This window comes from Podarcis cretensis (genome assembly GCF_951804945.1).
Source record: "Podarcis cretensis genome assembly, chromosome: 12".
NCBI lineage: Eukaryota > Metazoa > Chordata > Lepidosauria > Squamata > Lacertidae > Podarcis > Podarcis cretensis.
The window spans coordinates 60084215-60110701 of record NC_137181.1 but is presented as its reverse complement, the minus strand read 5'-3'; the positions used below and the strand labels follow the sequence as shown (position 1 = coordinate 60110701).

The window sequence follows — 26487 nt, the reverse complement described above, 5'->3', positions numbered from 1 at the left end:
AAAGTGTGGTATTGTATTGTCATGTTGTTGGATACTCAATGATTTCTAAGGCAGCAGCCATAAACTCTGCATGTAATAATAATAATAATAATAATAATAATAATAATAATAATATGTTTATACCCCACCCATCCGGCTGGGGGGCTCTGCCATTCTGCTGGCAGTAAGTCCTGACTTCTTTCTTCTTCTCTTCTCTACAGTTTGCCAAGGAACCAGCAACAAGCTAACACAGCTTTCAAGTGTGGATGAGCACTACAATAGTCTGAAGAGAATGTATGAAGGCTGCGAGGTGGTGCTTGGCAATCTAGAAATCACTCACGTGAATCACACCTATAACCTTACTTTCTTGAGGGTTAGTGCAATGAGTCGTATTTCTCTGGTTCAGATGAAGTTGAGAAGAAAAATGCATGTTGTAACCTAAGGAAGCAGCAACGTACACCTTAGTCAGCAACTAGGTTTGGTTTGGTTTTTTTGAGGAGGCACTTTGTCAAAGACCAAATTCCTCCTCCTAAAATACCATCCTGCCACATCCTGTTGTCATACGAACTGCTTGTTCACACCACTCTTTTGCTTTTGGAATAAGCAACTGGAGTCTCTGCGTAATAGAGCAAGGGCAGGTTGGAGGGTCTTTCTAGGAGTAAGCCCCAAACACACACATTTTTGCTGCGTGTGCCAAGGATTCCAGCTATTGGGAATTGTTGTACTTCAAACAAACTAATACTTTACACAGAAGACCTAGAAACTCCCGGGCTGATGTGTACATACATGTATGTTTTCTATTTGCTGTTGGCAAAATAAGCTCCCCTGGAATAATTTGGCTTGTTCCAGCTCGTGCATTTAGCACTAAACCGTAATCTGTTTTCCAATGCTATGTGAGTACAGAAGACATTTTATAGTCTTCATTTGTACTGTTGAATAACATCAAAATACTTTTATAGACAACCCACCAAATGCAAATGAAATAAAGCTACAAATTGTAAGATGTGTAAAAGCCCCCTAATAAAAACTGCATTAAAAAGGAACATGTAAAGCTGACTCCTCCTTAATTATTATAATCTATTACTTTCTGGATCTACCCTCTGAAAGCTTGAAGCGTGCAAAGTTTTCATATATGTATTTATATCATGTTTATAATGATTATTTGACTCACCACTGTGAGTGGCAAGAAAAATCGGATATAAATTTGGATAAGATGGATGAAAGATTTCTTTCACTTCTGGTACACAGTTTACAGAGTGTTCTTCCCAAGAAGAGCCTATATTAGCATAACTTAGCCACAAAGTTAGGGCTCTTCTTTTAGTGATATGCCAAGGTGTTGTAATGATTAGCTGTGACCAGATGTTTGTATTAGTTGTGGCCATATCTGGGTTTGTAGAATCATTAATCCCTGTTCTGGTGACTGCTTTATTGCTTACTGACTTCAGTTAGCATTTTGTTGGTTCTACCATTCATTGTGTGTCAAGGCTTCGTGACCACCCCGTTCTCTGAGGGTTAAAAACTATACAGTACACAGTATGTTTGTTTTATGGGATCAAATAAGGCCACAACTTTATTGGTTACAGATGTCTAGGCTTTGGCCATAGGCATTGAGGTAAGCCACTGTGAATATCACTCCAGCCTGTCCGCTGGCAGTGTCTCTAAGGGTGAAGCCAGCAGACAGGGAACTCCCTATGACCTACGTCAAATCTGGCCATCCCCCAAGTGGCTTCCGTTGGTGGAGTGGAATGGCCCTGGCCCCCATCTGGGTATTGGACAGGAGCTATTCCTCCCAGATCCTTTTAACAGGATACCCTTACCTGTGGAGGGGCAGGCGGAGGCTACAGCCTACCCTCCATTCAAGATCTAAGCTTACCCAATTCCTGTCTGCCAATTGAGCCGTTACCTGCTTGCTGCTAATCCTCCTGATCGAATGTGATGCTAGGTTGATGGATCACCCGACCCCCAAAGTGATCTACCCTGCATCTGATCACAAAATTGGCCTGCTTTCTGGCCCGATTGAAGCTAGCAGGGTTGGGACTACCACATCAACACTGCCTTTCCAACCAGTGTGATAGGGAACGATGTCAAGAATCTTTCTAAGTCCTCAATTACATACCAAGTGATGTCTATGCTCTTCCAAGGGCCCAAGTCATTCTCCCCCCGTTGGAAGACAGTTGCATCTGGGGGTGGGGTGGGGGGTAGCAATATCTTAGATGTAGGCATGAATTCCTGCCACCTCATTCCACACCTCATAAACCAGGAAATCTGGACACCAGGTGTCAATCCAAGGTTGCTGCCTTTTCCGGTGGAGACTACCTGTGGAAGTACCTGGGGCAAGTACCTATGGAATGATAAAAAGTGGAAAGAGGCATCCAAAATATATTATATAAATACATCTTTATGAATCAAGTGCTGTAAGTATCTAGAAAAGTGTTTAGAAACACTATCTCAAATATAGGGCCAGTATGCTGGCTAGTAGTCTATTACTAAAAAATAAAATGCCCCTATGTTGCAGCCACAGAACACATCCACCACAGGGGAAAAAAGCATACTAGGGATATTGTGCCTCCATCAATTTACTGAAGAGGTTTTGAAATATTTTTGTTTCTACTAGAAGACACCACCTTTCTTAATTTGTCTTCAGAAGTAACCATGTATCATTTGAAATAAGTGCAGGCAGTGACCATTTTTTGTGTGTCCGATTGACGTGCAATCACACACATGCTTGTCACTGCTGACCTGGAAGTGGCCAAAAAAGGGGGGGCGGGCTTATACACACTCCATCAGTGTGTGCAGGGGTCAGGAATGGAACCTCCATGCAAAATGATCGCCACCTGTACAGAATTTAATTTCTTTTCGTTTGCTTGTTTTCTTAAATATTATTAGCTAACATTAAATGAGTAAAGGGAAAAACCTCAAGATTAATAGCTTTTAAGACATAGCCTAAAATGACTAATAATATCTGCCTTCCTGTTGTCTATCCTCCAGAGTATACAAGAGGTGGCTGGTTATGTGCTTATAGCAATAAACACAGTGAGAAGCATTCCTTTGGAGAATCTCCAGATAATCCGAGGGAACACCCTTTATGAAAATGCTGCATTGGCAGTTTTGCTAAATTACAACGATGTCAGGGGGCTTGAAGAGCTGCCAATGAGACGCTTAGCAGGTGAGTTATTCAGGATGGAAGGGTGCAAACAAAAATTAACCCCCCCCCCCCAATAATCCTTCAATCTTTAGCAGAACATGGGTTTGTAATCTGTCATTTAAATGATTTGGAATTGACTCAGCACTTGGTATATTAACTCAACTTTCTGTTAATTTGTTGGTGAGATATAAAATGAGGAGAATCCCTGTCATGATGCACGAATCTTTGAAGAATTATGCATTTCCCAACAACAGCTTTGGTAGCTTTGATATAGTACATATAAGAGTCCTCAGCATCTCACAGCAGTAGCTCAGCCAACCATTTAACAGCTCTGTAAGAGAAACCAGTATTATTGTCCCCATATTACAGACAGTAATACTCTGTCTGAAAAACTGAAGTTTATTTTAAGACACTCCATGACCTAGTTCTTAATCATATCCACCTTTTGCTAACTGTGCTACAGTACCTGTGTGTTCTCATTGCTAATCAATGAAACCTTCCCAGGACCCCTAAGAGGAAACACATATTACTCCGATTTTACAGATGGGGAAAATGGGCTGGAAAGTCCAGTGCTTTAACCACACAGGAATATGAAAATAATAATGGGGTCTGAACCTGCTTTCTAGACGCAAATGCAGTACTGTCAGTAGGCTCATAGAGACTCACCACTATCTGTCTACACACACACGTATTTCCTCCTCCTCCTCTTCCCCTTTTAGATTGAAAAGGAAACCATATCATTTTTGATGTCTTTGCCATAATTTCTTTTGGCAGAAATTCTAAATGGAGGAATAAAATTCAGCAATAATCCTTATCTTTGCAACATGGATAATGTTCTTTGGGATGACATTGTCGATAAAACAAGCAGCAAAGGTTTCGTACAGTTTGATCCTACTGAAAGAACAGAAATATTGCCAAGAACTGACAATAAAACATGTAAGTATAAACTGAAAAACCATATATGTATATATTCTTGACATTATACAAACCTATTGAAGTAGCGCCAGCCCACTGGATGTTGAATCCATAGCTGTCAACTTTTCCCTTTTCTTGCGAGGAATCCTATTTGGAATAAGGGAATTCCCCTTTAAAAAAAGGAAAACGTTGACAGCTATGGTTGAATCTGTTTCTTAAACGAGTGCAGTCTCAAATTAAAAATGAAGATATAATAACTGCAGGAGTTTGCCACAATAGCAGCATGATACTAAGGCACTTGTTAAATAAAATGACACATTCATAGTTACTGATGGTATTTGCCTTGTTTCAAACTACAGTGTGTGTATATCACATCGTATTTGCCTTGTATACAAATCAGCATGAGAGTCTTACTCTCAGGGTTGTGGGTTTGAGCCCTGCGTTGGGCAAAGGACTCCTGCCTTGCAGGGGATGGACTAGATGTCCCTCGTGGTCCCTTCCAACTCACCAATTCTATGATTCTATGAAATGAAGAGCTGCCTTGCTGACAGTTCCCACAAAAACCTACACGCAATTATAATAACTAGGGACCTGCTTTGTGCTCTTTTGGTGGTAGGAACCCTCTGACCTTTCTAGTTACTATTTAATATATAATGGGTGCTGTCCCATTATTTTGAGCTTTGTCCCACATTCTGACATCGTTACAGACATTTCGTTTGAGGCTCAAGGCCCAAAACTCAGTTGTTGAAATAACAAGTTTGGATCAGATCTTGAGTCATGTACACTTGACTAAGAATCAGTGAAAATGATTTTATATAGTAAACGTGAATAAAATTATGTAATTAACATATACTAAATAAATTTTAAACAATGCTGTAACTCAATAAATAAAAAACTTATTAAAACCACCTTTAGATAAAACTTTATCAAAACCACCTTTTGACTTCAAAGTTATCTTCAGGTAGTCCTAAGTTCGAAAGCACCTCCGGGTGCAAGTAGATAAATAGGGACCGCTTACCAGCGGGAAGGTAAACGGCGTTTCCGTGTGCGGCTCTGGCTCTGGCTCGCCAGAGCAGCGATGTCACGCTGGCCACGTGACCTGGAAGTGTCTCCGGACAGCGCTGGCCCCTGGCCTCTTAAGTGAGATGGGCGCACAACCCCAGAGTCTGTCAAGACTGGCCCGTACGGGCAGGGGTACCTTTACCTTTTTACCTTTATATACATCTATGGTTCAGCATAAATACCAAATATAAAAAAAGGATCTCTAGAACATAGGCAACTAAAAAGAAAGATAGATGAGAAAAGGTATGTGAAGTAACAACACCAATCATGACTAATAATAATGATAATCACCCATCCAATGTGTGCCCCCCCCAAACTTGAGAATAAGCCTTCAAAAATGTGGATTCCACTGCCAATAAAAACATTGTAAGTTTACCCAAAATTAGCCCAGCTGGTGAGCTATGTGTATTCTGCAATGCCCTTCCCAACAAAAATCAGTCTGGAGAGAGTTGTTCCTTTACAGGTCTACAACCCCAGGAGATCCAGATGTTGCTTTATTTACTATGCTATGGCTACATAAAGCTGCAGAGAATCTAGTTCCCAGTCAGTTGAGAAACCCTCTTTTATATGTGTTTTCATAGTTCACTTAGAAAAGGGACTGTGGAATCAGCTCTTTTTAAATATCTTTTGCTTTCTTCATGCTTGCACATGTGTATAGTTAAAAGTCGGAGCTCAAACAACAGAACCAAGCTTCTGGTAAACTTTGACAAGTTTAAGTGAGGATACAAATTATCCAGCAGATAGAATAAACATGTTGGAAGTGACTGTGGTCTACTGATTAATTACATTTTTAAATTATTGCTCAAAATACCTTTTTACCAATTTCTTCTCTTCAGCAGCAGGAATGCATGTATCCAACTGTCCCCCTTATATTTTGCTTGGATGATGGTTAAGCGACACCCAACCTTTGGGGGGGCCATTTCTGAGGCTATATTTTCAGCATCCTAAAGCCTATTAATGTCTTCAGACATATGGGAATGAATGGCTTTATCTTTGTTCTCCATTATCTGTTGCTCCTTGCATTAAAGTTGTTCTTCAAGCCAAATGCCCATTCCTACCAGCCCCCTTAGGTATAATCTTTGCTCTGACCATCTCCAGCCTTGACCGCTGCATCTTTCACAGCTTAGTCCCAAACTCTACTGGCAAAGTATTCACCTCTCCCATTAAGCAAAATAACACTTTTCCTCAAGGTCCTTCACTGCTTTCCCAACCAATTCTCTGCACCAAGCTCCTTGTACATGCTATTAAAGCTTGCCACAACCTTGCCCAAACTACATTTCAGTCTACCCCAAAGTACAAAAAGATTCCCATGGAATAAAATTTGTTCACTTGATGTTTTCTCTAATATATATTCCCCACTTTCTTAGGCCAACAGTGTCATCCCAATTGTACAAGAGCACATTGCTGGGCTGCTGGACTAGAGAACTGCCAAACAAGTAAGTATAAACATTTATTTTTCTTTCAATTTTAAAATATACTTATGTTTTAATGAGGAATATTTCCATTAGCAAGAGTTTCTTTTTGCCATTCTGCTCTATATCATCTGAAATGATGCTTGTTTTAAATCTTGGCTGCATTAGCTTCCATGCAACTGGCACATAGTATAGACCCACCTCAACTCCAATTACTGGGTCTGACTGATGCAGACGTAATGCTGGCTCCTTCTTAACCAGTTGCAACACTCCACCTAATTTTTTGCAGCCCTTGATGCCACCGTTGTTTGCAACTCCTGTTGTGTACAATGAATTGCCTTCCCATAACTTTGTGGGATTAGTTTCTTCTTGGCAGCTTTTAGTATAATTAGCCATGGTAGCCTTCTAGACTGGCTTTGTAAGATGGGCATTGGGGACACTGTTGCCCAGTGGTTCTGCTCCTGCTTAGAGGGTTGTGTCCAGGGAATAGCAGCTGCATGGCCTTTGCATTATGGTGTGTACTGCAGGGGACTATCTTGTTCCCCATGCTGCTTAATGAAGCTGCTAGATGTGGTCATTCAGAGTTTGGGGGCAAAGTGTCATCAAGATGCTGATGAAACACAGCTCTACTTCTCCATAACATCAGGAGAGAGAGTGCATTATTTAGACCATTGTCTGGATGGAGTGGTTGAGGGCCAGGAAACTGAGCTTGAACGCTGGAAAGACTGAGGCACTGTAGATCAGCCACTAGCCTGTTCTGGATGCAGCTGAACTCCCTCTGAAATAGCAGGGTCAGAGTTTGAGGGTACTCTGAATCTATCTTTGTTGCTCGGAACTCAAGTATCCTCTGAGGCTAGGAGTAACTTACAGCTGGTACCCTACAGCCATTCTTTGACAGGAATGATCTGGATAAAGTGATTCATACATTGGTAACCTCAAGACTCAGTCATTTTAATGCACTCTATGTAGGGCTACTCTTGAGGCTGGTCCAATAGCCACACCTGATGCAAAACCTTATAGCTAGACTGTTGGTGTGGACAAAGTATTGCCAGAGCATAATATGGGTGCTCAAAGTCTTGCAGTGGTGGCCCATATGCTCCTGGGCCAGGTTCAGAGTTCTTGAATTAATTAACAAGGCCCTTAACAACTTGACTCCAAGTTACCTGAGAGACCATCTGATCACTTAGGTTCCCTTCCCAGTCACTGAGGTCTTTGGGGGATTCAGTGTTAATGGTCCGCAATGGCTCATATCCACCAGGAGCCATGTGTATTGGGGGTCCACTCTCACAGAACTCCCTTCCAGTAGAAGTCAGACGGGCCCCCTTTTTGAATATTTTATTTATTGCAACAGGCACTAGAAGTCTGGTATTATAGCTTTTAGCTTTTCTGTATTGTATTTCTTGCACGCTGCTTAGAGATGAGTATGTGGTATATATAATTATTTGAATAAAACAACAGATAAATGAATAAATGTTGGCATTTTTGTCTTTCAGTAACAAAGGTTGACTGTGCAGCACAATGTTCAGGCAGATGCAAGGGGAGGCTGCCAAGTGACTGCTGTCATACGCAGTGTGCAGCAGGATGTACAGGTCCCAGAGAGAGTGATTGCTTGGTAAGAAGGCTACACAAACCTACATAAATTTATGTCACTATTATGTAACCCAGTCTGCAAACAATTAAGCTGAAATGCCTAGTTTTCACAAAGTGTTTATTGCAATTCACCAATAGAAAAACAATGAAGAGAAACACAGCAACATTTGCTAGATTTACAAAAAATAAAATTGAACCTTATATGCTTGTGGCTTGTCTCCACATCCAGAAAATGAAAAAAGGTAGCCAGACATCTATCAAAGTTTATATTGCTGTTTTTCTGATACCTTTCAGATCAAATTATGCATGTACATGATGCCCCTTGTTTTAATAAACCATTTGAATTGATGTAGAATATGTATTGAGCTCGATTTTTTTAGACACCATTATCCTAGCTACTATCAGACGATTCCATGATAAACTATATTGTTCCTTATTTGCATAATTGTTTCACTGACGCTGCATAATTAATTCTAGAAGCAAAAGAAGGTTGAAGCGTATGGTATTGACCACTTTACTCAATAACACTGCATTTTAATGCATATTTACTAGATATGTAGACTAAATAGTGAACCTCTATCTGAAGAATGATAATACATGCCAACTAGATGGATCAAAATGCATGATTTTTACAGTGTTATATTTTAATTTAACACATACCAAAACATAATATGTTATCTTGCAAAATAACACCAATATTTAATAGAGATGGCTGTATATAAATTATGCACTTAATTTTAAGGTTTTTTGCCTCCTTGCCTAATTCCATCAATATCTTAATATCGTAACTAAGTATTAGTTAGCTTTAATTTGACCTTTTAAAAAATCTGCTCAAAAGCATTCCCAAGTACCCTATTATTATGCTGGTCAATATTTGTTTGTTAGAAAAGGGTTTTAACTGTAGATGTTACAAAATAGAATATATTGTGTATGTGCCCTTATTAAACATCTTAAAATGAAATCCTGATATCTAAGTCAGGCAATCTTGAAACCTCCTTTCTACCCCAATATGTGATTTCACTGAAACATGTTTCCAAGCAAATGTGCTTAGGAATCCAACCATATGTTTAGGTCTCAGTCCCAATTCAGCATTAGTCCGCTTTCTTAATGTACATGGAATCTAAAATGACCTATATTACAGATATTTTACAAGGCTGACAAAGTTTGCACAGCAACAGTGCTATATAAATCATAGATAATAATGAGCTTTCAGATTGAGAAATAATAAAAGTCTAACCTTAAAAATTGCAAATTTTCTCATTTTCTACTGTATTAAAACAAAATATTTGCTCTTGTACTATTGTTGCATTATTTATTAACAGGCATGTCGCAAGTTTTGGGATGATGCAACATGCAAGGAGTCTTGCCCTAGTTTGCAAAAGTATAATATTATCACCTATCAGTTGGAAGACAACCCAGATGGAAAATACAGCTTTGGAGCAACTTGTGTAAAGAATTGTCCACGTAAGTTTTAGCTTTGGAGCAACTTGTGCAAAGAATTGTCCACATAAATCAGTCTGTGGAGAAGAAAGTTCACTTTCTGCCTTCTGTCAAAGATGCTTCAAATTAATTTCTGGTATGCATCTCATGCACATGTTCTCGAACCCTCAGCTGTTCATTCTAGAGTGGTAATTTCCAAATGGCTGTGAGAAAGAACTTCAATAATGACTCCATTATTTGATGGATTAAATTTAATCCACAAATTTACTAGTCTAACTTCATCTCCCTCCAGCCAACCTCCATTTGCAGCTAGTGAACTTGGGACATGAAATCACTCCTGATGCCACGATGCAGCATCATTAGCAAGCCTGGAGTCAGGGTACCCACAGGACCTCTGTACAAATCACTAATCCTGGACTTTCCTCCTTTCAGTATGCTGCCAATTTTAATTCAGCTACCCTAAGCTTAGTTCTAGAATCTAGAGGAAACTGTAAGAAGCACTACTGTTTTCACATTATGCACCCATCATAAAAAATGTGTGATGAATTTTAATGTACTCACATAATGTACCTCGAACATGTACACTTGGGAGCATCTCTGCTAGCCCTACTTGCTCAAGACAGCTGGTGAGGCTCATCTCAACATTCCTCCACTCAGGGTTTTACATGTACACATAGGAACATAGGAAACTGCCTTATACCCACTATTGGCCCATCTGACTGGAAGCTCAGGGTTTCAGATGGGACATTCTCAGCCTCTTTTTAAAACACAATATTTATCTTGGTTCATTTTTAATTTTTAGCATTTTTGTTGTGCATTTGAATAACTTTTTTGTACATTTTTATTGAAATGGCAAATTAGATCAGTCAAATTCCACTCTGCTTCCTCTTTTCCCAGTGCCTAAGTGCTGTTTTTTGACTTCCTACTAATGCTTCTTCAGGAATTCTGTTTCTGCGAGTAGCAGTATGAAGTGACCTGATCCACACCACCAAAACTAATATGTGGATTAGAACATAATTATCCCTCATATTTTGCAATACAGTTCTTGGGTTAAGAAATTATATAAATGCATGTACAGTGGTGCCCCGCAAGACGAAAAACTCGCTAGACGAAAGAGTTTTCCGTTTTTTGAGGTGCTTCGCAAGACGAATTTCCCTATGGGCTTGCTTCGCAAGACGAAACGTCTTGCGAGTTCTTGCGAGTTTGTTTCCTTTTTCTTAAAGCCGCTAAGCCGTTAATAGCTGCTAAGCCGCTAAGCCGTTAATAGCCGCTAAGCTGTTAATAGCCGCTAAGCTGCTAATAGCCGTGCTTCGCAAGACGAGAAAACCGCAAGATGAAGAGACTCGCGGAACGGATTAATTTCGTCTTGTGAGGCACCACTGTAAAGTGTGCATTTTAGGGTAAAAAGAATTTAGAAATACATATATTGAGATAAATTATGTATTAAAATATGCATTGTGATAAAATACATAAAACATCCTTAAATACATTGTTTTGTGTGGTGTTTTTTTTTTTTTTTTAACAATTCACAGATTAATGCAGAGACAGGATGGAATGGTCTTGGGAACAAACGCATGCAAAACTGACACAGACTGATCCATCCATTCTTACTCCCTGTCTTTTCTAGATAACTATGTTGTAACAGACCATGGTTCATGCGTCCGGTCGTGTCCTCCAGACTCTACAGAAGTGGAACAGAATGGCATTCGGAAGTGTAAAAAATGTGATGGCCCCTGTAGCAAAGGTATGAAAACTAGAGAATCACTGGGTGTGATGCAGCCCTAATGTTGACTGACTTTTGTAGTACTACAGTGATAATCTCAAACAGTAATAATGATGAAGTAAGTCTTGGATGAGATTACAGTTCAACAAATGCAGTAGAAATTCTTATCAAAACTGAAAAGTGCCATTTATCAAACCCTGGTCACAGCACAAGGTTTTTTGGGGAAAGGTAAATCATGAACCCAAACAACATGCTAGGTCAAACCATGGCTTAGCTCAGTGCCACACACTAAAATGACTGGGAAGGAGGAAAACAGCCACAGTCTCATCACCAGGAGCTCACCTGTTTGCTCATTCATGGTTTGAGCTTAGAGTGGTAGGTAAATCCTTAAAAAGAGGCAGTGGTGAATGGAGTTCTGAAATGCTTAACCAAAGGATAATTGTTATTCTGTTTATTTAAAGCTCACAATTTGGCTTGGAGAGTTAAACAATGAGTCTGGGTTCAGACACATGCGAAACCAAACGATGAAACACAAACAGCAGAATGACCAGGGGGAATAAAGAGACTGTTGTCTCCTCTTTGGGAGCCTGTACATTTGTGCTAAGCCACGGTTTGGCTTAAATATATTTCTGTTCTGTATTGTTTCTATATGTCTGGTTCTTCTTATGCTTTTATGTTTTACAGATATGATTGATGTATCAAATAAAGCAAAAACAAAATGACTTGAGACCAAGTTCATTTGTTACATATCTATTTATTCCCCTTTGCCCTCCAGGACTGACAAGTGCGGAAGCTTGTTGCTGGTGTATACCTGAAGCCCCCATTGAGCTCTAACATTTAGTTTTCCTTTTTAACAGTTTGCAATGGGATTGGAACAGGTGATTTTAAAGGTGTTATTGCCGTTAATGCATCCAATATTGACTATTTCACAAATTGCACTACAATCAATGGAGACCTTGTATTTCTGAAAGTATCATTTTCAGGGTAAGTTAAGTTATTGTTGAGTCAAATGTGGAGCAGAGAAATGTGGCTTATCTATTAGCTCAGTCACTGAAGGTTCTGTTATTCTCTGTCTTCTAGTGATTCATACACAAGGACACCCCCCTTGGACCCAAAGAAGCTGGATATCTTTAAAACTGTTAAAGAAATCACAGGTTAGTGATATCAAGTTGTTTAAAAGCCTCATCTCTCAGATTAGAAAAGGACTGAGATTGTAGGAGACCAGCATCTACTGTTAAGAAGTAGACTTTTTTATTCCAACATATACAAATAAAATTAATTGTGCATAGGCTACAGACCATGTTTTGCATTTACATTCATATAAGTTGGAATAGCACTTGGTCCCAAAGGAGCCATTTAATGCTGTTTAACACCAGAAGCAATAGAACCAAAACATTTTTACACCTGGAGTTCTCACACTTTGTAGCAATGCTTCTCCCTAAGTGAACAGAAAACATTTTGAACTTCTGCAGATGCAATGTCAAGATGGGAGTCGGGAGCGAGTCAGCAATAACTCACAAAAAGTCAGTGAAGTTAACTCTTTATTCATGGAAACCAAAACAGCTCCGGCCTAGTGATCACAGCAACTCTTCCCTGTAGTCTTGCCCCAGTGAGGCAGTTGCAAAGGCTGAAGGTTCCCTGCCTTTCTAAGACTCCTCCTTCCCAAGCAATCTAAGGCTCCATGTCTTATCTCTCTTGCTCCACCCTCTTCCTTCATCTCTGTGTTCTGGGAGACCAGAGGAGAGGGGAGATGCTCACAGCAGGAGGGGGAGACTTCTTCAGCAGCCTACCTGATCTCTGCTTCTTGGCCCCGCTCCTCTCCAGCCTTCACATCTTTCATATTTCTTTCAATACCTCCCCTGCTCCATCCCCTCAGAGGAGGAAGGCCTCTCTTTCCTTCCCCGCTTCTCCCCCTTGAAATCCTTTGTCTCTCAGCCAGCCTTACTCAGCGTGCAAGGAGTTGCTGGTGCCAGCACTGGTCCAGCCAAAAGGCTTAGAGCACGGCTGAGGCGGGGGGGGGGGAGGCAAGTGAAGAGGCTGTGGGCGGGCTGCGGCACTGAGCCCACCTGAAAGTGACCCAAGGCTCACTGATGGGGCCCAACCCCCTGTTTTAGAAACATCAAGCTACCAGTCACTTGTTCTGATCATAGAGGTTGAGCGTGAATTGTGTGAGAGAGAGCAGGCAAGGACTCCCCAACAGTCTCATGATTAGGGCATGTTCTGGTATGCTGTTTCTATGGTGTGAAAACATATTTCCCTTGCTTTCATGTTAGCCTCAATCTTTTGTGGGTGAATAATGCAAAGACATAGGGACGCAGGTGGCGCTGTGGGTTAAAGCCTCGCGCCTAGGGCTTGCCGATCGAAAGGTCGGCGGTTCGAATCCCTGCGGCGGGGTGTGCTCCCGCTGCTCGGTCCCAGCGCCTGCCAACCTAGCAGTTCGAAAGCACCTCCGGGTGCAAGTAGATAAATAGGGACCGCTTACCAGCGGGAAGGTAAACGGCGTTTCCGTGTGCGGCTCTGGCTCTGGCTCTGGCTCTGGCCAGAGCAGCGATGTCACGCTGGCCACGTGACCCGGAAGTGTCTCCGGACAGCGCTGGCCCCTGGCCTCTTAAGTGAGATGGGCGCACAACCTCAGAGTCTGTCAAGACTGGCCCGTACGGGCAGGGGTACCTTTACCTTTACCTTGAATGCAAAGACAGCCAAGATGTTTGTCACAGTTCTTGTTTATTGTACATTTCAAAATGAAATAAAAACATTCATTACAGAAACAGAAAGGCCAAATCACTTTTGTGACTGATGGGGAGAATACATCTGGCACACTTGTTACCCTTGGAGGGGCTTTCGATCGGGTGGAGAAGAGGAGTGGACTTCCCTGCTGCAGCCCTTCTGGTTTCCACTCTGTTGTGAATGGCCCCCAACTCTCTGGAGCTGTTTGTAGGGGACACTGGGGGCTGCAGAAGGGAGGGGGAGTTAGAAAAAAACCCTTCTCCTCCTCTTCCATTAGTGGATGCATCTGCTGGATCAAAAGCCCTTTTGTAAGCGCAGGAACACCAACTGGATTCTACCCAGTGACGATAACGATTATTTAAAACAAATATTCTCTGGATAATGATGACGTTTGACGATGATTTATTTGTACCCCCACCCAACTGACTGGGTTCCCTCAGCCACTCTGGGTGGCTTCCAACAGAATACAATGAAACATCTCAATAGAAGGCTGCCTTCAGATGTCTCCAGAAAACTGTGTAGTTGTTTATCTCTTTGACATCTATAGAATGGTAGTTGTTCACACAACAGCCTCGTAGCAACTCAGAACACAAGCCCCTCTTACTCTATTATGGTCATACCTGACATTTTTTTGAAAATTCAGAAAAGGATTCTTACTCCATCCCTTTCACTACCTGCCCTAGGATGCAAGTTAAAAGCAAAGGAAATCAGGAAATCTGTTTAACAAGTTGCCTCCAGAGTTTGCTGCATTGCTCTAGCAAGCTTAGTTATTGGAGGCTTAATTGTCAGTAATATGGTCCTGGTTCATACACTCACAGTGTTCTCATTTGCATGGAGAAGGAAAGTCATGACCCCTGTGCACAACATCTGTTATGGAGTGCATGGTCCATATTTGGCCAAAATGTTTGATGGCCTGATCTTGCTCATGGCGTGGGGGGAGTAACTATTGCATTTCATTTCAATGTTTTAGGTCTGTGTGCACCCCTATTCTTTCTGGGCACAGCTCAATATTACAAGTTGTCTAGATTAATGTGTTACAGGCCTGCTTCATTTGTCACTTTCTCGTTTGTCAGGTGGACCGAAAGACAGCTCAAAATGCTTGATGTTTTGAGAGCTCTTTCCAGAACACAATGCCTGGGCAGCTGGGAAGCCTAATAGAGTATTAGCCGCATTAAGCATTACTGTAGTGCACTTTCTGCATTTTTGAAAAGGCATTCACTAGCCTGTGAAATAGTTTATCTTTGTGCCACCAGCAAAAGTTACAAGCTTCCAACTGGATTTGCTAAGGGAAGTAAAATTTCTGTGGTGTCTAACACAGCTCAGATTTATAGACTCCAGCTTTTGTGATATTTAGCTGCCTTGGTGGCCTGCATGTAAACTGTTTACAAAGCAGTGTTAAAAATAGCTCCATGCCGAAGCTCCTTGAAATGTTCTTTGTTTTGATGTCCACATAAAAGTATGAAAGGAGGAAAGTCATTCTTGGTTGACAAAAATACTTTGTAAATGTGTTTATGCTATTGGTCTTCTTTCAGGATTCTTGTTGATCCAGGTTTGGCCACAAAATTTCAAAGATTTGAGTGCTTTTGAAAATCTGGAGGTTATACGAGGCAGAACAAAACAATTGTAAGTACAGCCATGTGCCAAAAATGCTTGTGTACTTGGGCTTATTTGTAAAAAAAATGGCTAGAGGATTGGTCATGACCGACAGCCAGATTGCAGGCTGCAAATAATGTGGGATAGGGACCAACCACACTGCCACTGTTTTCTTCTATTTGCTTAAGGTTCCGCTGGGGAGGGGGACATTATCTTTGCTTAATTAACACATCTATGTTTCTTCTATTATTCTTACATCCAAATTACTGATCAGGTAAGTATCTGCTTATCTTTAGCAGCTCTGCAGTATCTATTTTTACTACTGTATTCCATTAATTGGACTCATTTTAATTTTTGGTTTGTTGGTTTATTTGTTTGTTTTTAGAGAATGTAGCAGAGGAAGGAGGCCATATGAATTTTCCTTAAGCATTATTAAGCATTATATCAGAATAGCTAAACCAGAATTGAAGATTTGCAATAAACCAGGCTGTGAAACTATTGTTTGACGCAGATTTATGGTTATTTATGTTAAGCAAGCCATTTTAAAGACTATTTTCCATGCTTCTCCAGTACTCTGCTTGCAAGATGATAAGAAGCAGGGGCACCATCTGGTGTGGTGGTGGGCTGAGCCCCGCCCCCTCTGAAAAAAAATCAAGGAGGGGATCCCTCAATATTCCGCAGTCTACTGGGTCCTGTTGGGGCTTTCTCCAGCTAGTGGAAGGCTGCACTGGCTTGCATGGTGTCAGGAAACGCCACAGGGATCAGCGTGTCTGGCATGAGGTCGCACCACCTGTGTAGCATCTCCCAATGCTGCAGGGACCAGCATGTGACCTGCATAACCTGCAAGCTGACCACAACCTACCATCCACACATTGTGGACTGTCAAGTATTTGACAACCCCAGGCTGTTTCTAGTAGCAATAGATAAATTTAATTTAACTGATTGTGGACTGCTGTACATTTATCAGATACATGGTTCCTGCTCACAGCTTCTGAGGAAGCTAAGCTATAGTTTGTAGCAAGCTAAGGCATAGTTTCATGCTTCATTTAGAATCTTGTCCAGGATTAAGGCAACAAAACAATTGGTAATATCTGTGATTACTCATTATGTCTGCACTGGATGAAGAACTAGAGGAGCACACATTGGGTGTGCATTAGGTCTGGGCGATGTACAGTACCTTGCCCAGGACCTCTTTGAGGGCCAGAGCGCAATGGCACCTTCACCTGGCGGTATATCCTGGGTGGGGCTTGCCTGCCACTAACTCCCTCTGCCACCAGTACCTGACATGTGGAGGGAGGAACAAGCAATACATCACAGTGTTGAAACACTGACATTGCCCAGCCCTAATGTGCATGTGTGTTAGAAGCTGATAGAGCACTGCAAGTTGCAGCTAAGAATGGTGTCCAAATCTGAAAAGCATGGATTGTATGTTAATAATAATGTTACCAAACTGTCTCAGATTTTCTCTGTTACCTTAAATTAGCCATGTAATACTGATTCAGAAGTTTCCCTAATGTGGCCTCTCAAACTTCTCCGTCTCCCAGGCCACCCCCCCCCCCCTCTGTCCAGGCCATCCCCCTCGCTGGCCCTGCTTTGCACGCTCCTTGAGCGTTTTTGCCTGACTGGAATATTTCTTTGAACTCTGATGATGATATTTCTTTGAACTCTGACTTCCCTGGATGGAGGATGGAGTGATGTCTTTGTGTGTAGAAACCAGCCTCCTGTAGAAAGCTAAAACTTCTCTTAGTAGTTCTGTCCACTTTTCCCTCTGGCCTTGCCCACCCGACCCAAGGCTCTCCAGAAGGGAATGTGGATCTCAGGCTGGAAAAGCCTCCTTATTCAGATTACTTTTTATACTAGAGAACTTAAATTAAAACATATTAAACAGCATATTTTTTTTATTTCATTTGATTTATTTCAAAGCTTGTTTCTAGCACCAGAAAATCAAAAGAATAGTGAGTTTAGAAAAGCTGCATTTTTCTTTTCTCCCCTCCTTTTTTTTTTTTTTGAAACCATACTTTTTTTTCCATTTTAGGGGCCAATATGCTCTTGCTATCACTGGCCTGAACATAACATCTCTGGGATTGCGCAGTCTGAAGGAAGTAAGCGATGGAGATGTTGCCATTTTAAGAAACAACCACCTCTGCTTCGGTAACACAGTGGACTGGAATAAACTTTTTGTAACAAAAGATCAGAGCACAAAAATAATTAGAAACAGAGATGAAAGTGAATGTGGTAAGTTACTAGGGGCCACTTATCCAGTTCAAACTACCTGTAAATTTCAGAGAGACTCCTGCACATGCTTGCAGATAATCACATTTTTAAAACGTTGTTGGTTTTGCATTTGTCTATATCCCCATAAGCATATCAGGCACAGTTGCGCATAAGGACTGCCTGTGTGAACCTTCCTGTATCCTTCAGAGGCCCTATTTGATGCTCCTACTTTCAAAGTTTAGGAGGGTTACAACCAGGGGTGGGGGGAGGGTGCCAACAGTCAGCAGCTCAGGCACTGGCTGAGGGTTCCAGGGTTGAGAAGGTCCCTTTCCGCACTCCTTAGGAGCCAAACTCTGTTCCCATTTGCAGTGGTCGCCTAGAAGCCCATTTCCTTGCTGCTTTCCTCTGAGAAACAGTTGAGGGGGTCCCTCTTCCCAGACACCCTGGCCAAAGCAGCAGGGCATGTTAATTTTTTCAACTTTAAAATTCCAAAATGAGGGGTGCTAAAAAGTTGTAAATAAATAATGACGTAGTGTAATATGTCAGGTGTTGTAATATGTTGAAGTAGTATTTACCTAATTTTAAGACCTGCTAAAGAGCAGATTGTTGTTGTTCTGTCTTGATAACAACATAACAAACCACGGAATTCAAAGAGGATTTACCGTATTTTTTGCACCATAACACTCACTTTTTTCCTCCTAGAAAGTAAGGGGAAATGTCTGTGCGTGTTGTGGAGGGAATGCCTACAGGTGGCATGCCTACGGATTTCCCTCCTCTAAAAACTACGTGCGTGTTATGGTCGGGTGCGTGTTATAGAGCAAAAAATGCGGTACTTTCTTTTTCCCATGACTGTACATGTAAAAGGGGAGGGTGTTGTGGAGATCAGGGGCCTGAGAAGGCTTCTGGGTACCACAATCTAGGATGGAGGCAATACAAATAGATCCTAACCTGAATTCTAGCAATTCATGTAACTGAGTATCAGTGGAAACTGAATCATGTCCTTGATGCTTATCCTCTCTTGTGACTTTGACACCATCTTTTGAGATTTATTTAATGTTTAATTTTTAATTTATTTTGTCTGTTAGCCGCTGCTACAGAAGTTTGCCATCCCCTCTGCTCAGATGAAGGCTGCTGGGGCCCGGGGCCCTTGCAGTGCTTTTCTTGCCGTTACTTTATTCGCCAACGGGAGTGTGTCAAAGAGTGCAACATTGTGCAAGGGTAAGCTAAGCGTTTCCTCCATTCTATTTAAATAAGATACTCAAATCTTAATCCTGTATATGTTAGCTTTCATGTGTGCCTGGACTCTGCATTTTGCTGAACCACAGAGAAGGATGGAGGCAAGGAGTTATTCTGCAGGAGTTGCATATAACTTAGCAATCAACACAGGTAACTAAGAATAAGAGAAGTTATAAGGACTATGGATCAAATATACTAGTGCCAATTATTTTGCTGGCACTGGCTGAGGAGAAAAACAGGAAAATCAGTTATATCTAGTCTGTCAGGTGCAAAGGTCCCATGGATGCATAGAAATTGAATCCCAGCTAATGATTGTGATCCTGAGGCAAGAAGAACATGTTGTTCTTCTCTGATGTCAACTATGCAATATTTACTCCTCCACATGCTTCCCATAGAAAATATTTTTCTTGCTTTTCCTTCTACTATGTCTTTCTGAAATTCTTTGGCTAGTTTAAAACAAAATGAAACAAAAACCCAGCATATACATAATGTAAACTTTTTGAAATACTTCATCTTTCAGCAGATGTTACCTTTTTATAAGTAAAATTCCTCCAGGTAATGCTTTGACCCACATGGCAAATTTGGTCTTTTCACATCAAATTATGATCAGACACAGTTTAATTAGTGGTAAAGTTACCTAGCATGTAATAGTTGAACCATCTGTTCTCAATTTTTATATTTTAATGAGAGAAGCTTTGAATTTAAGTATCAGCTGATTAACCAATATAATTCAGTCACTTGTTTAAAAATTGCATTGTGATTCCTCTGGGTTTGCCTGCATCTCCAGCCCACAGGATGTAATTGTGGCAAGGTATGAGGTGCACGTTACACTCATGTGCCCCCATGTGTAGAATCTTCAAATGTTAACTGAAAATGATGCTTATAAATAACTGTGTGACTAGAGTCCACTCAGATACATCAAGCCATACTTGCACAGGCATTTAATAGATGAAGGACTTGTGTGAAAGACAGAAAAGCTTTACATGTTGTAGGTGTAGAGCATGACTGAAGCTCACGTCTGCACCTCATTGCATACACAATTGGCCTGCAGGACCTGAGCGACAGAAGCAAAGCTCTGTGGTGGAGCTTGGTTGGTTGGGAGACAACGCTGAGAGCGCCTGTGGGGCTGAAGTCGAACTAGAACTTATAGTAGAGCAACAGGGTCCAGGTTCAGCCCATGGCATCATCCAGTTAAAGGTATAGCAGGTGGTGGGAATGGCCTCTGCCTCTGGAGAGCTGCTGTCAGCTGCAGTTGACAGTACTGGGCAGTGTGGACAAATGGTCTGCCGCAGCAGAAGGCATCTTCCTGTGCCTCACCAAGCCAAACTCAACCAAGCAGCCCTCTCTTGCCACCTGCCAGGTGCCTGTTTCTCCAGCCCAAGAGAAGTAACATAAATGGGGATGAATGACTCCATGCTGCTGTTCATCTTTTCCCTAAGCTTAATAGCAGCATGCTGGGCCATTTCTCCCCCCCCCCTCAGATCTGCTTATGCTGCTCAGCTGAGTGTGGAGTACTGGAGAGTGTTGAGAAGGAGGCTGGACTGCAGAGCATAGACATTGTGCCATATCCTCCATTGGTGGCTATCACAACCTCTTGCGGGAGCAAGTTTCATCATTTAACTATGTACTACATGAAGAAGTGCTATGCTCTAGCCCAGGGGTTGTCAGCCTGGTCCCTGCCGCCCACTAGTGGGCGTTTCAGGATTCTAGGTGGGCGGTAGGGGGTTCTACGGCAGAAGCTGAATCCTCCTTCCATCGAGCGCTGGTGGGCAGTAAGGAAATTTTACCATCAAGAAAGATGCATTAGTGGGTGGTAGGTATAAAAAGGTTGACTACCCCTGGTCTAGTGTTAGGTTTCTTTGTCTATGTTCTCCAAGCCATGCATAATTTTATAAACTTCTATCATGTCACTTCTTACTTGTCTTTTCTCTAACTAAAAAGTCCCAAATGCTGCAACCTCTTGGTCCTTTTGTTTACCCTTTTCTGAACCTTTTCCAACTCCACAATATCCTTTTTTTCAGGTGTGGCAACCTAAATGTACCCAGGAATGTATCCAGCATTCCAAGTGCAGTTGCACCCTAGATATTGGCAGTTTTATTTTCTGTTCTAATGATCTCTAGCATAGAATCTGCCTTTTTCCCTGCTGCCATACACTGGGTTGACATCTTGATTGAGCTGTCTGCTATGACCCCAAGGTCCTATTCCTGGTCAATCACCAGCATTTCAGATCTCCTGAGCATATATATGAAATTAAGGGGTTTTTGCACCAACATGTAGCTCTTTACACTTGTTTACATTGAAATGCATTTGCCATTTTACCAAACATTCGCTCAGTTAGAAGAGGTCCTTTTGGAGCTCTTCACAATCTCTTTTTATGTTAAGAACCCTGAACAATTTAGTATCATCAGCAAACTTCATCACCTCACTGCTCACCCCTGTGTGTTGTGGACCATGTGAGATTAGCCACATGCATATGGCACATTTTTAAACAGATGTAGGAAGAAGCCATGCTTCTTGGATCCTATGCATACTAACTGGAGAATGTGCCCAAACAATGTAGAAAATGCCGTTGAGATATTCACATTCCCCAAGGCCTGTTGTGCATGATGTTGGAACCATGGGATGGAAAGCCAGCTGGACAGGCCCCAGCCGGAGCACCTCCCTTCTCAGCCTTGCCCCTGCGGAGATCCCTCAGTCATCCTCCTCCGACGTGCGTCCGCGACTCATGCTGCAATGCAAGAGCACACATTACTCAGCAGAGTAAATGCACAACAGATCTGGCTCGAGGCGTGGATACTAGACTACATTTATTGTACATAAATCAGGACAAAGAAAACATGGCTTCTCTCCTTGTCGTTCTTCTCGGAGAGAGAGAACACAAAAGCAATACAGAGTGGATGTTCCGCTCATGAAACTCCAACAGTCTGTCAAACAGACATATGACATGCAACAATCCTGCACTTCTGCAGCAAGGGAGGAATGGAATTCCCAACACATAATGGTTAGAGAATGTCCACAATTGGGATATCATGCATATTAACCAGGAAATTTGCACATTCTCCATGAGGCCTGCACACAATGTCCATTTGTTATGCAAATTGACCACTAAACTTAAATTCCCCCTAACATGAGGGTGGGGAATACACCTTGGTATCTTGCTATCACACATAGCTGGAACTCCAGGATTGCCAGAGAAGAAACTGCAGAGTGCTGGAGAAATGTGTCGCTAGCACATCACTGGAAGGAGGCTTTGTCAGTGGGCGTGTGGGTGTCTGTAGTGCTCACTACTACTATGATGCTTTTGGGCATCATAGGTATTCCACAGCCACTCCTCAGTCTGACAGGGTGACATGATTGGAAGTTCCTCCCAGGTATTAAACTTGAATAATCCACTACCTTAGCACTGTCACCTCCCTGGTCTTTGAAGCTAATGGGATTGTCTGTTTGGGTCTGGGTTGTTAATGTTGGAATGTCTTACCAAGATTTTGGAAGTGACAGAACAGGCTTGTTTTAGTGTTGCTTCTTCCAGTGCTATAATATAGTCCTTCTGCCCTCCTTTATTTATGTGCATCAACCCTGTCAAAATACTACATTAATGTTTCAGCACTCGGAAACTTGGAGTCATATCTTGCTGTTAAAGTTATATGCACTTATCTATCCATTTGCTGTTAAAGTTATATTCACTTTTCTATCCATTTCAGGAATCCTCGGGAGTTTGTAAGAGAGCTTGAGTGTCTTCAGTGCCATCCAGAATGCCTGGTGCAAAATTCAACTGAATTCAACGCAACTTGCACAGGACCTGTAAGTTCATATTATCTTGCAATCTTATTCCCAACAATATTTTAATGCTCAGTTGCCCCAGTCCCTAAACCATGGTGGACTCAGATCTGTGCAGTGCAACAGAGGGTGCAGGTAAATCTGCTTGGTGGGTGGAGGGACTGAGAGCTCATGTAGGTAGGAGAAACCTATTCCTAGCCAAGCCCAGGGTATATTTGCCTAAGTGATGCATAAGTCATTTGCACATAAGGGCTCCCCTGTCCATGTGCAGAGCAGTTCCCTCCACTGAAATAAAAGCAGAATCATTTTCATGTTGGATCGCCTACATCCATAAGCAGTTGCTAGTTTGGGTGAAGGGAAGTATGTAAGTTTTGTATTGGGGGGGAGGACAATAGCTGTGATAATGATGGGCAATTAATCACTGCAAAATAGGGGGGGGGGGCACAATTTTAATCTTTAGTGAGAATTCAGTTTTTGGCACCATAGTGTTACATCAGTGTTACATTTTACATAAAATATCCCAACTCTGCTCCTGCATATCCAAAAAGGTACAAGCAACATAACTCCCCACAGCTAACATTCCTGAAGGACACTCAACTTGCCTCTTAAGGGGAATGTTCTAGGGCCAGCAGACGTCTAGAGATGTGGGGCTTGGTTGTCTCCAATAGTTTTTGAAAATTTAAACATCTTCCCTGCAACACTATTTACCACAGTTACTGCCAGAAAGAAGGCCATCATATCGGTGGCATAACACAGTTGGGGGAAAGGCTGGGAACAAATCACGGAGCAATCAAGGATGCTGGATGGAATTTAAGAGGGCACAGTAGCAAGCAAATTGGAATGGTTCTGAGGAGGAGCTGTTGACCAGCCTGCCAGCTAGGAGGCAATTCATGCGTTTGGTAGCCATGGGTATCAGCTGTATGAAGGGCTTCTCAACCTGCTGGGTTGCCCTATCTCCAGCACTGATGTGCGCCATTGGTGTCCCCACTCAGTGCACAGTCAGCATTAGTCTAAAGGAAGCATACTCGTGCATGGCTCTTTCCACAGGAATGGGAATCCTGATCACTCAGGGTTCCTGGCCCCATGAAGGAAGCCCTATGAAAGTACACCCCTACGTTTGTATGCCCCTGCTTTCTGGCTGACGTCATATGTGCTTTGGCTGGCTAGGGCTGGTGCATGCATCTTAACAGCAAGACCAACTGACTCATTCTTGAGAGCCCCTTCACATTCTCATGGCCCTAAGTGGTGACCGTCAGGTGGGTGGTGCTGTTGACGAAGGAGGAAGGAGCAGAGAAGGTGGGTGGAGATTTATTCGGAGCAACACCATTACTCCAAGAGGCTGTGTTTCTTAGCCTCTCTCTGTGAATATTGAATAAACAAGATTGTTCATAACTTTCCTTGTCTTATCCATTCCTGGCAACCTACCGTGGGGGGTTGGATCCTCTGACGCCTGACATTCACTAACCTTTATGCCATTCCATTAGTGCACTTCTCAGCTCATGGACAAAAGTATTTTATATCCCAATTTCTTATTTATTACGCAGGGTCCAGGCAGTTGTCTGAAGTGTGCCCATGTAAAAGATGGTCCTCATTGCGTTAAGTCATGCCCCGCTGGTATTTTGGGTGAAAATGATACCATTGTCTGGAAATATGCAGATGAAAATTCAGTGTGTCAACTATGTCATCCAAACTGTGTTCGCGGGTGAGTAGAAACACTTTATTTTAAAGCAAATTGAAGTGATAAGCATTTTAATTTGTGAATCTTAACTGTGTAAACAAAAATACTAAAAAATTAACTTAACAAGCATGAAAGCAAGATACAATCAAAACTAAACAGAACTGCTACATTCTAAAGATTTGGAAGTGATTTGGTGTTTTAGGTTTTAAAAAATTGATTTAATACATGGGGGCATATAAAATCTTTAAAAAGATTAGTAGTTGAAAGTGGAACTGCTGAAGCTGTTGTGTCTGGTATACAGAAAATATGTAATGTTGTCATGTTGAAATCCAATTATTTTAACTGATGTCATCAAGGTTCAACTTGCATATTTTCCCCCATGAGCCAAGTTTCAGCTTGGGGGATGAGATTATAATCAAGATATGAAGGGAAAGGTGTGTGTTTTTTAAAAAAAGAACAACCTTTCCCAGTGCCATAGCCTTGTTTGATTTGGGTCCCACCCTGAGTGCTCCTTGGAAGGACAGATCCTGAAGCTGAGGCTCCAATACTTTGGCCACCTCATGAGAAGAGAAGACTCCCTGGAAAAGACCCTGATGTTGGGAAAGATGGAGGGCACAAAGAGAAGGGGACGATAGAGGACGAGATGGTTTGACAGTGTTCTTGAAGCTACCAACATGAGTTTGACCAAGCTGCAGGAGGCAATGGAAGACAGGGTTGCCTGGCGTGCTCTGGTCCATGGGGTCACGAAGAGTCGGACACGATTAAACTACTAAACAACAACTTACAGCTTGTTAACAACTTACAGCTTGTTATGAGAAATCATAATGGTTCACACCTAGTTTTATGTGGTCAGCCACAAAGAAGGCCCAGTTTTAAGAACCTCTTGGATTAGAACCGTACTGACACCTGGTGGATAATTAATATATTGTGTTTAGGGACTTCCTTATGGTACAACAGGATTGTCTAAACCAGGGGTCAGCAAACTTTTTCAGCAGGGGGCCGGTCCACTGTCCCTCAGACCTTGTGGGGGGCCAGACTATATGGGGGGGAGAACGAATTCCTATGCCCCACAAATAACCCAGAAATGCATTTTAAATAGAAGCTCACATTCTACTCATGTGAAAACACCAGGCAGGCCCCAGAAATAACCCAGAGATGCATTTTAAATAAAAGGACACATTCTACTCATGTAAAAACACGCTGATTCCCGGACCGTCCACAGGCCGGATTTAGAAGGCGATTGGGCCGGATGCGGCCCCCAGGCCTTAGTTTGCCTACCCATGGCCTAAACAGATCTTTAAAAGGGATACGTGCACTCAGTGCTTTTTTGGTTGAAAAATAAATGTGGTGCCAGTACCCGTGTAATGATAGAAGTGCTGTGGGTGCTAGCACAAAATGGCTGCCATGGGCAACAAAAAAAGGAGGTGCTGATACTCGGTACCCGTGAGTACTGCCACAAAAAAGTCCTGAGTGCACTGAAGCCACAGCCTCATGTAAGGGATATTCTATTTTGTTTTAGAGAATATATATGCAGAAAACTTCTGTCAGTTTAGGTCTTGTGACTTCCACTAAAGAACTGGAGGGCAGCTGAGAAAGACGCAGCCGGCGTGCACCTTCCCCTGCAAGCCAGAGCTGCTTTTCTGCTGCTTGCAGAGAGGGCGCCGTGGGCTGTGGCCTCCTCCTCACAGCAGCCTCCCATTGGGGCAGCTGAGAAGGAGGGAACAGGCCTGCACCCTGGCACATGCAAGCAGCGTCATAGCGCTGGGTTCACAGGGGCCAGGGCGCAGGCCTGTTGCATCCATCTCAGCTGCCCCCCAATTGTAGAGTGCCATGAGAAGGATGCAGCAGCCCATAGTGCCCTCCCAGGGAACTCAGCGCTGCTCACAAAAGCAGTACTGGGCTTGTGGGGCCAGGCTGCATGCCTGCTCACGGCACCCTGTGAGCCCCACTTTGGTTTTGCAAGTCTTGCAAAGTGGTGCTGGGCTCACCATGAGCG

At 42.3% G+C, this 26487-nt stretch overlaps 2 protein-coding genes across 3 annotated transcripts in view; one reads left to right on the top strand and one right to left on the bottom strand.

The window, feature by feature from the left end:
* The window catches only part of LOC307199728 (uncharacterized protein), a gene marked incomplete at its 3' end in the record, with an annotated part of 327020 nt that overhangs the window by 174075 nt on the left and 126458 nt on the right, over positions 1–26487 (bottom strand). The gene's annotated exons all lie outside the window — the stretch shown is intronic.
* The window catches only part of EGFR (epidermal growth factor receptor), a 158450-nt gene that overhangs the window by 96464 nt on the left and 35499 nt on the right, over positions 1–26487 (top strand). For both annotated transcript variants that reach the window (XM_079947522.1, XM_079947521.1), the window contains exons 2-15: positions 201–352; positions 2968–3145; positions 3899–4060; positions 6469–6537; positions 8007–8125; positions 9426–9567; positions 11171–11287; positions 12124–12250; positions 12347–12420; positions 15526–15616; positions 17622–17821; positions 18886–19018; positions 22738–22837; positions 24358–24515. In XM_079947522.1, the coding sequence (XP_079803648.1) occupies positions 201–352; positions 2968–3145; positions 3899–4060; positions 6469–6537; positions 8007–8125; positions 9426–9567; positions 11171–11287; positions 12124–12250; positions 12347–12420; positions 15526–15616; positions 17622–17821; positions 18886–19018; positions 22738–22837; positions 24358–24515 (1822 nt within the window). The remainder of the gene's footprint in view (positions 1–200; positions 353–2967; positions 3146–3898; positions 4061–6468; positions 6538–8006; positions 8126–9425; positions 9568–11170; positions 11288–12123; positions 12251–12346; positions 12421–15525; positions 15617–17621; positions 17822–18885; positions 19019–22737; positions 22838–24357; positions 24516–26487) is intronic.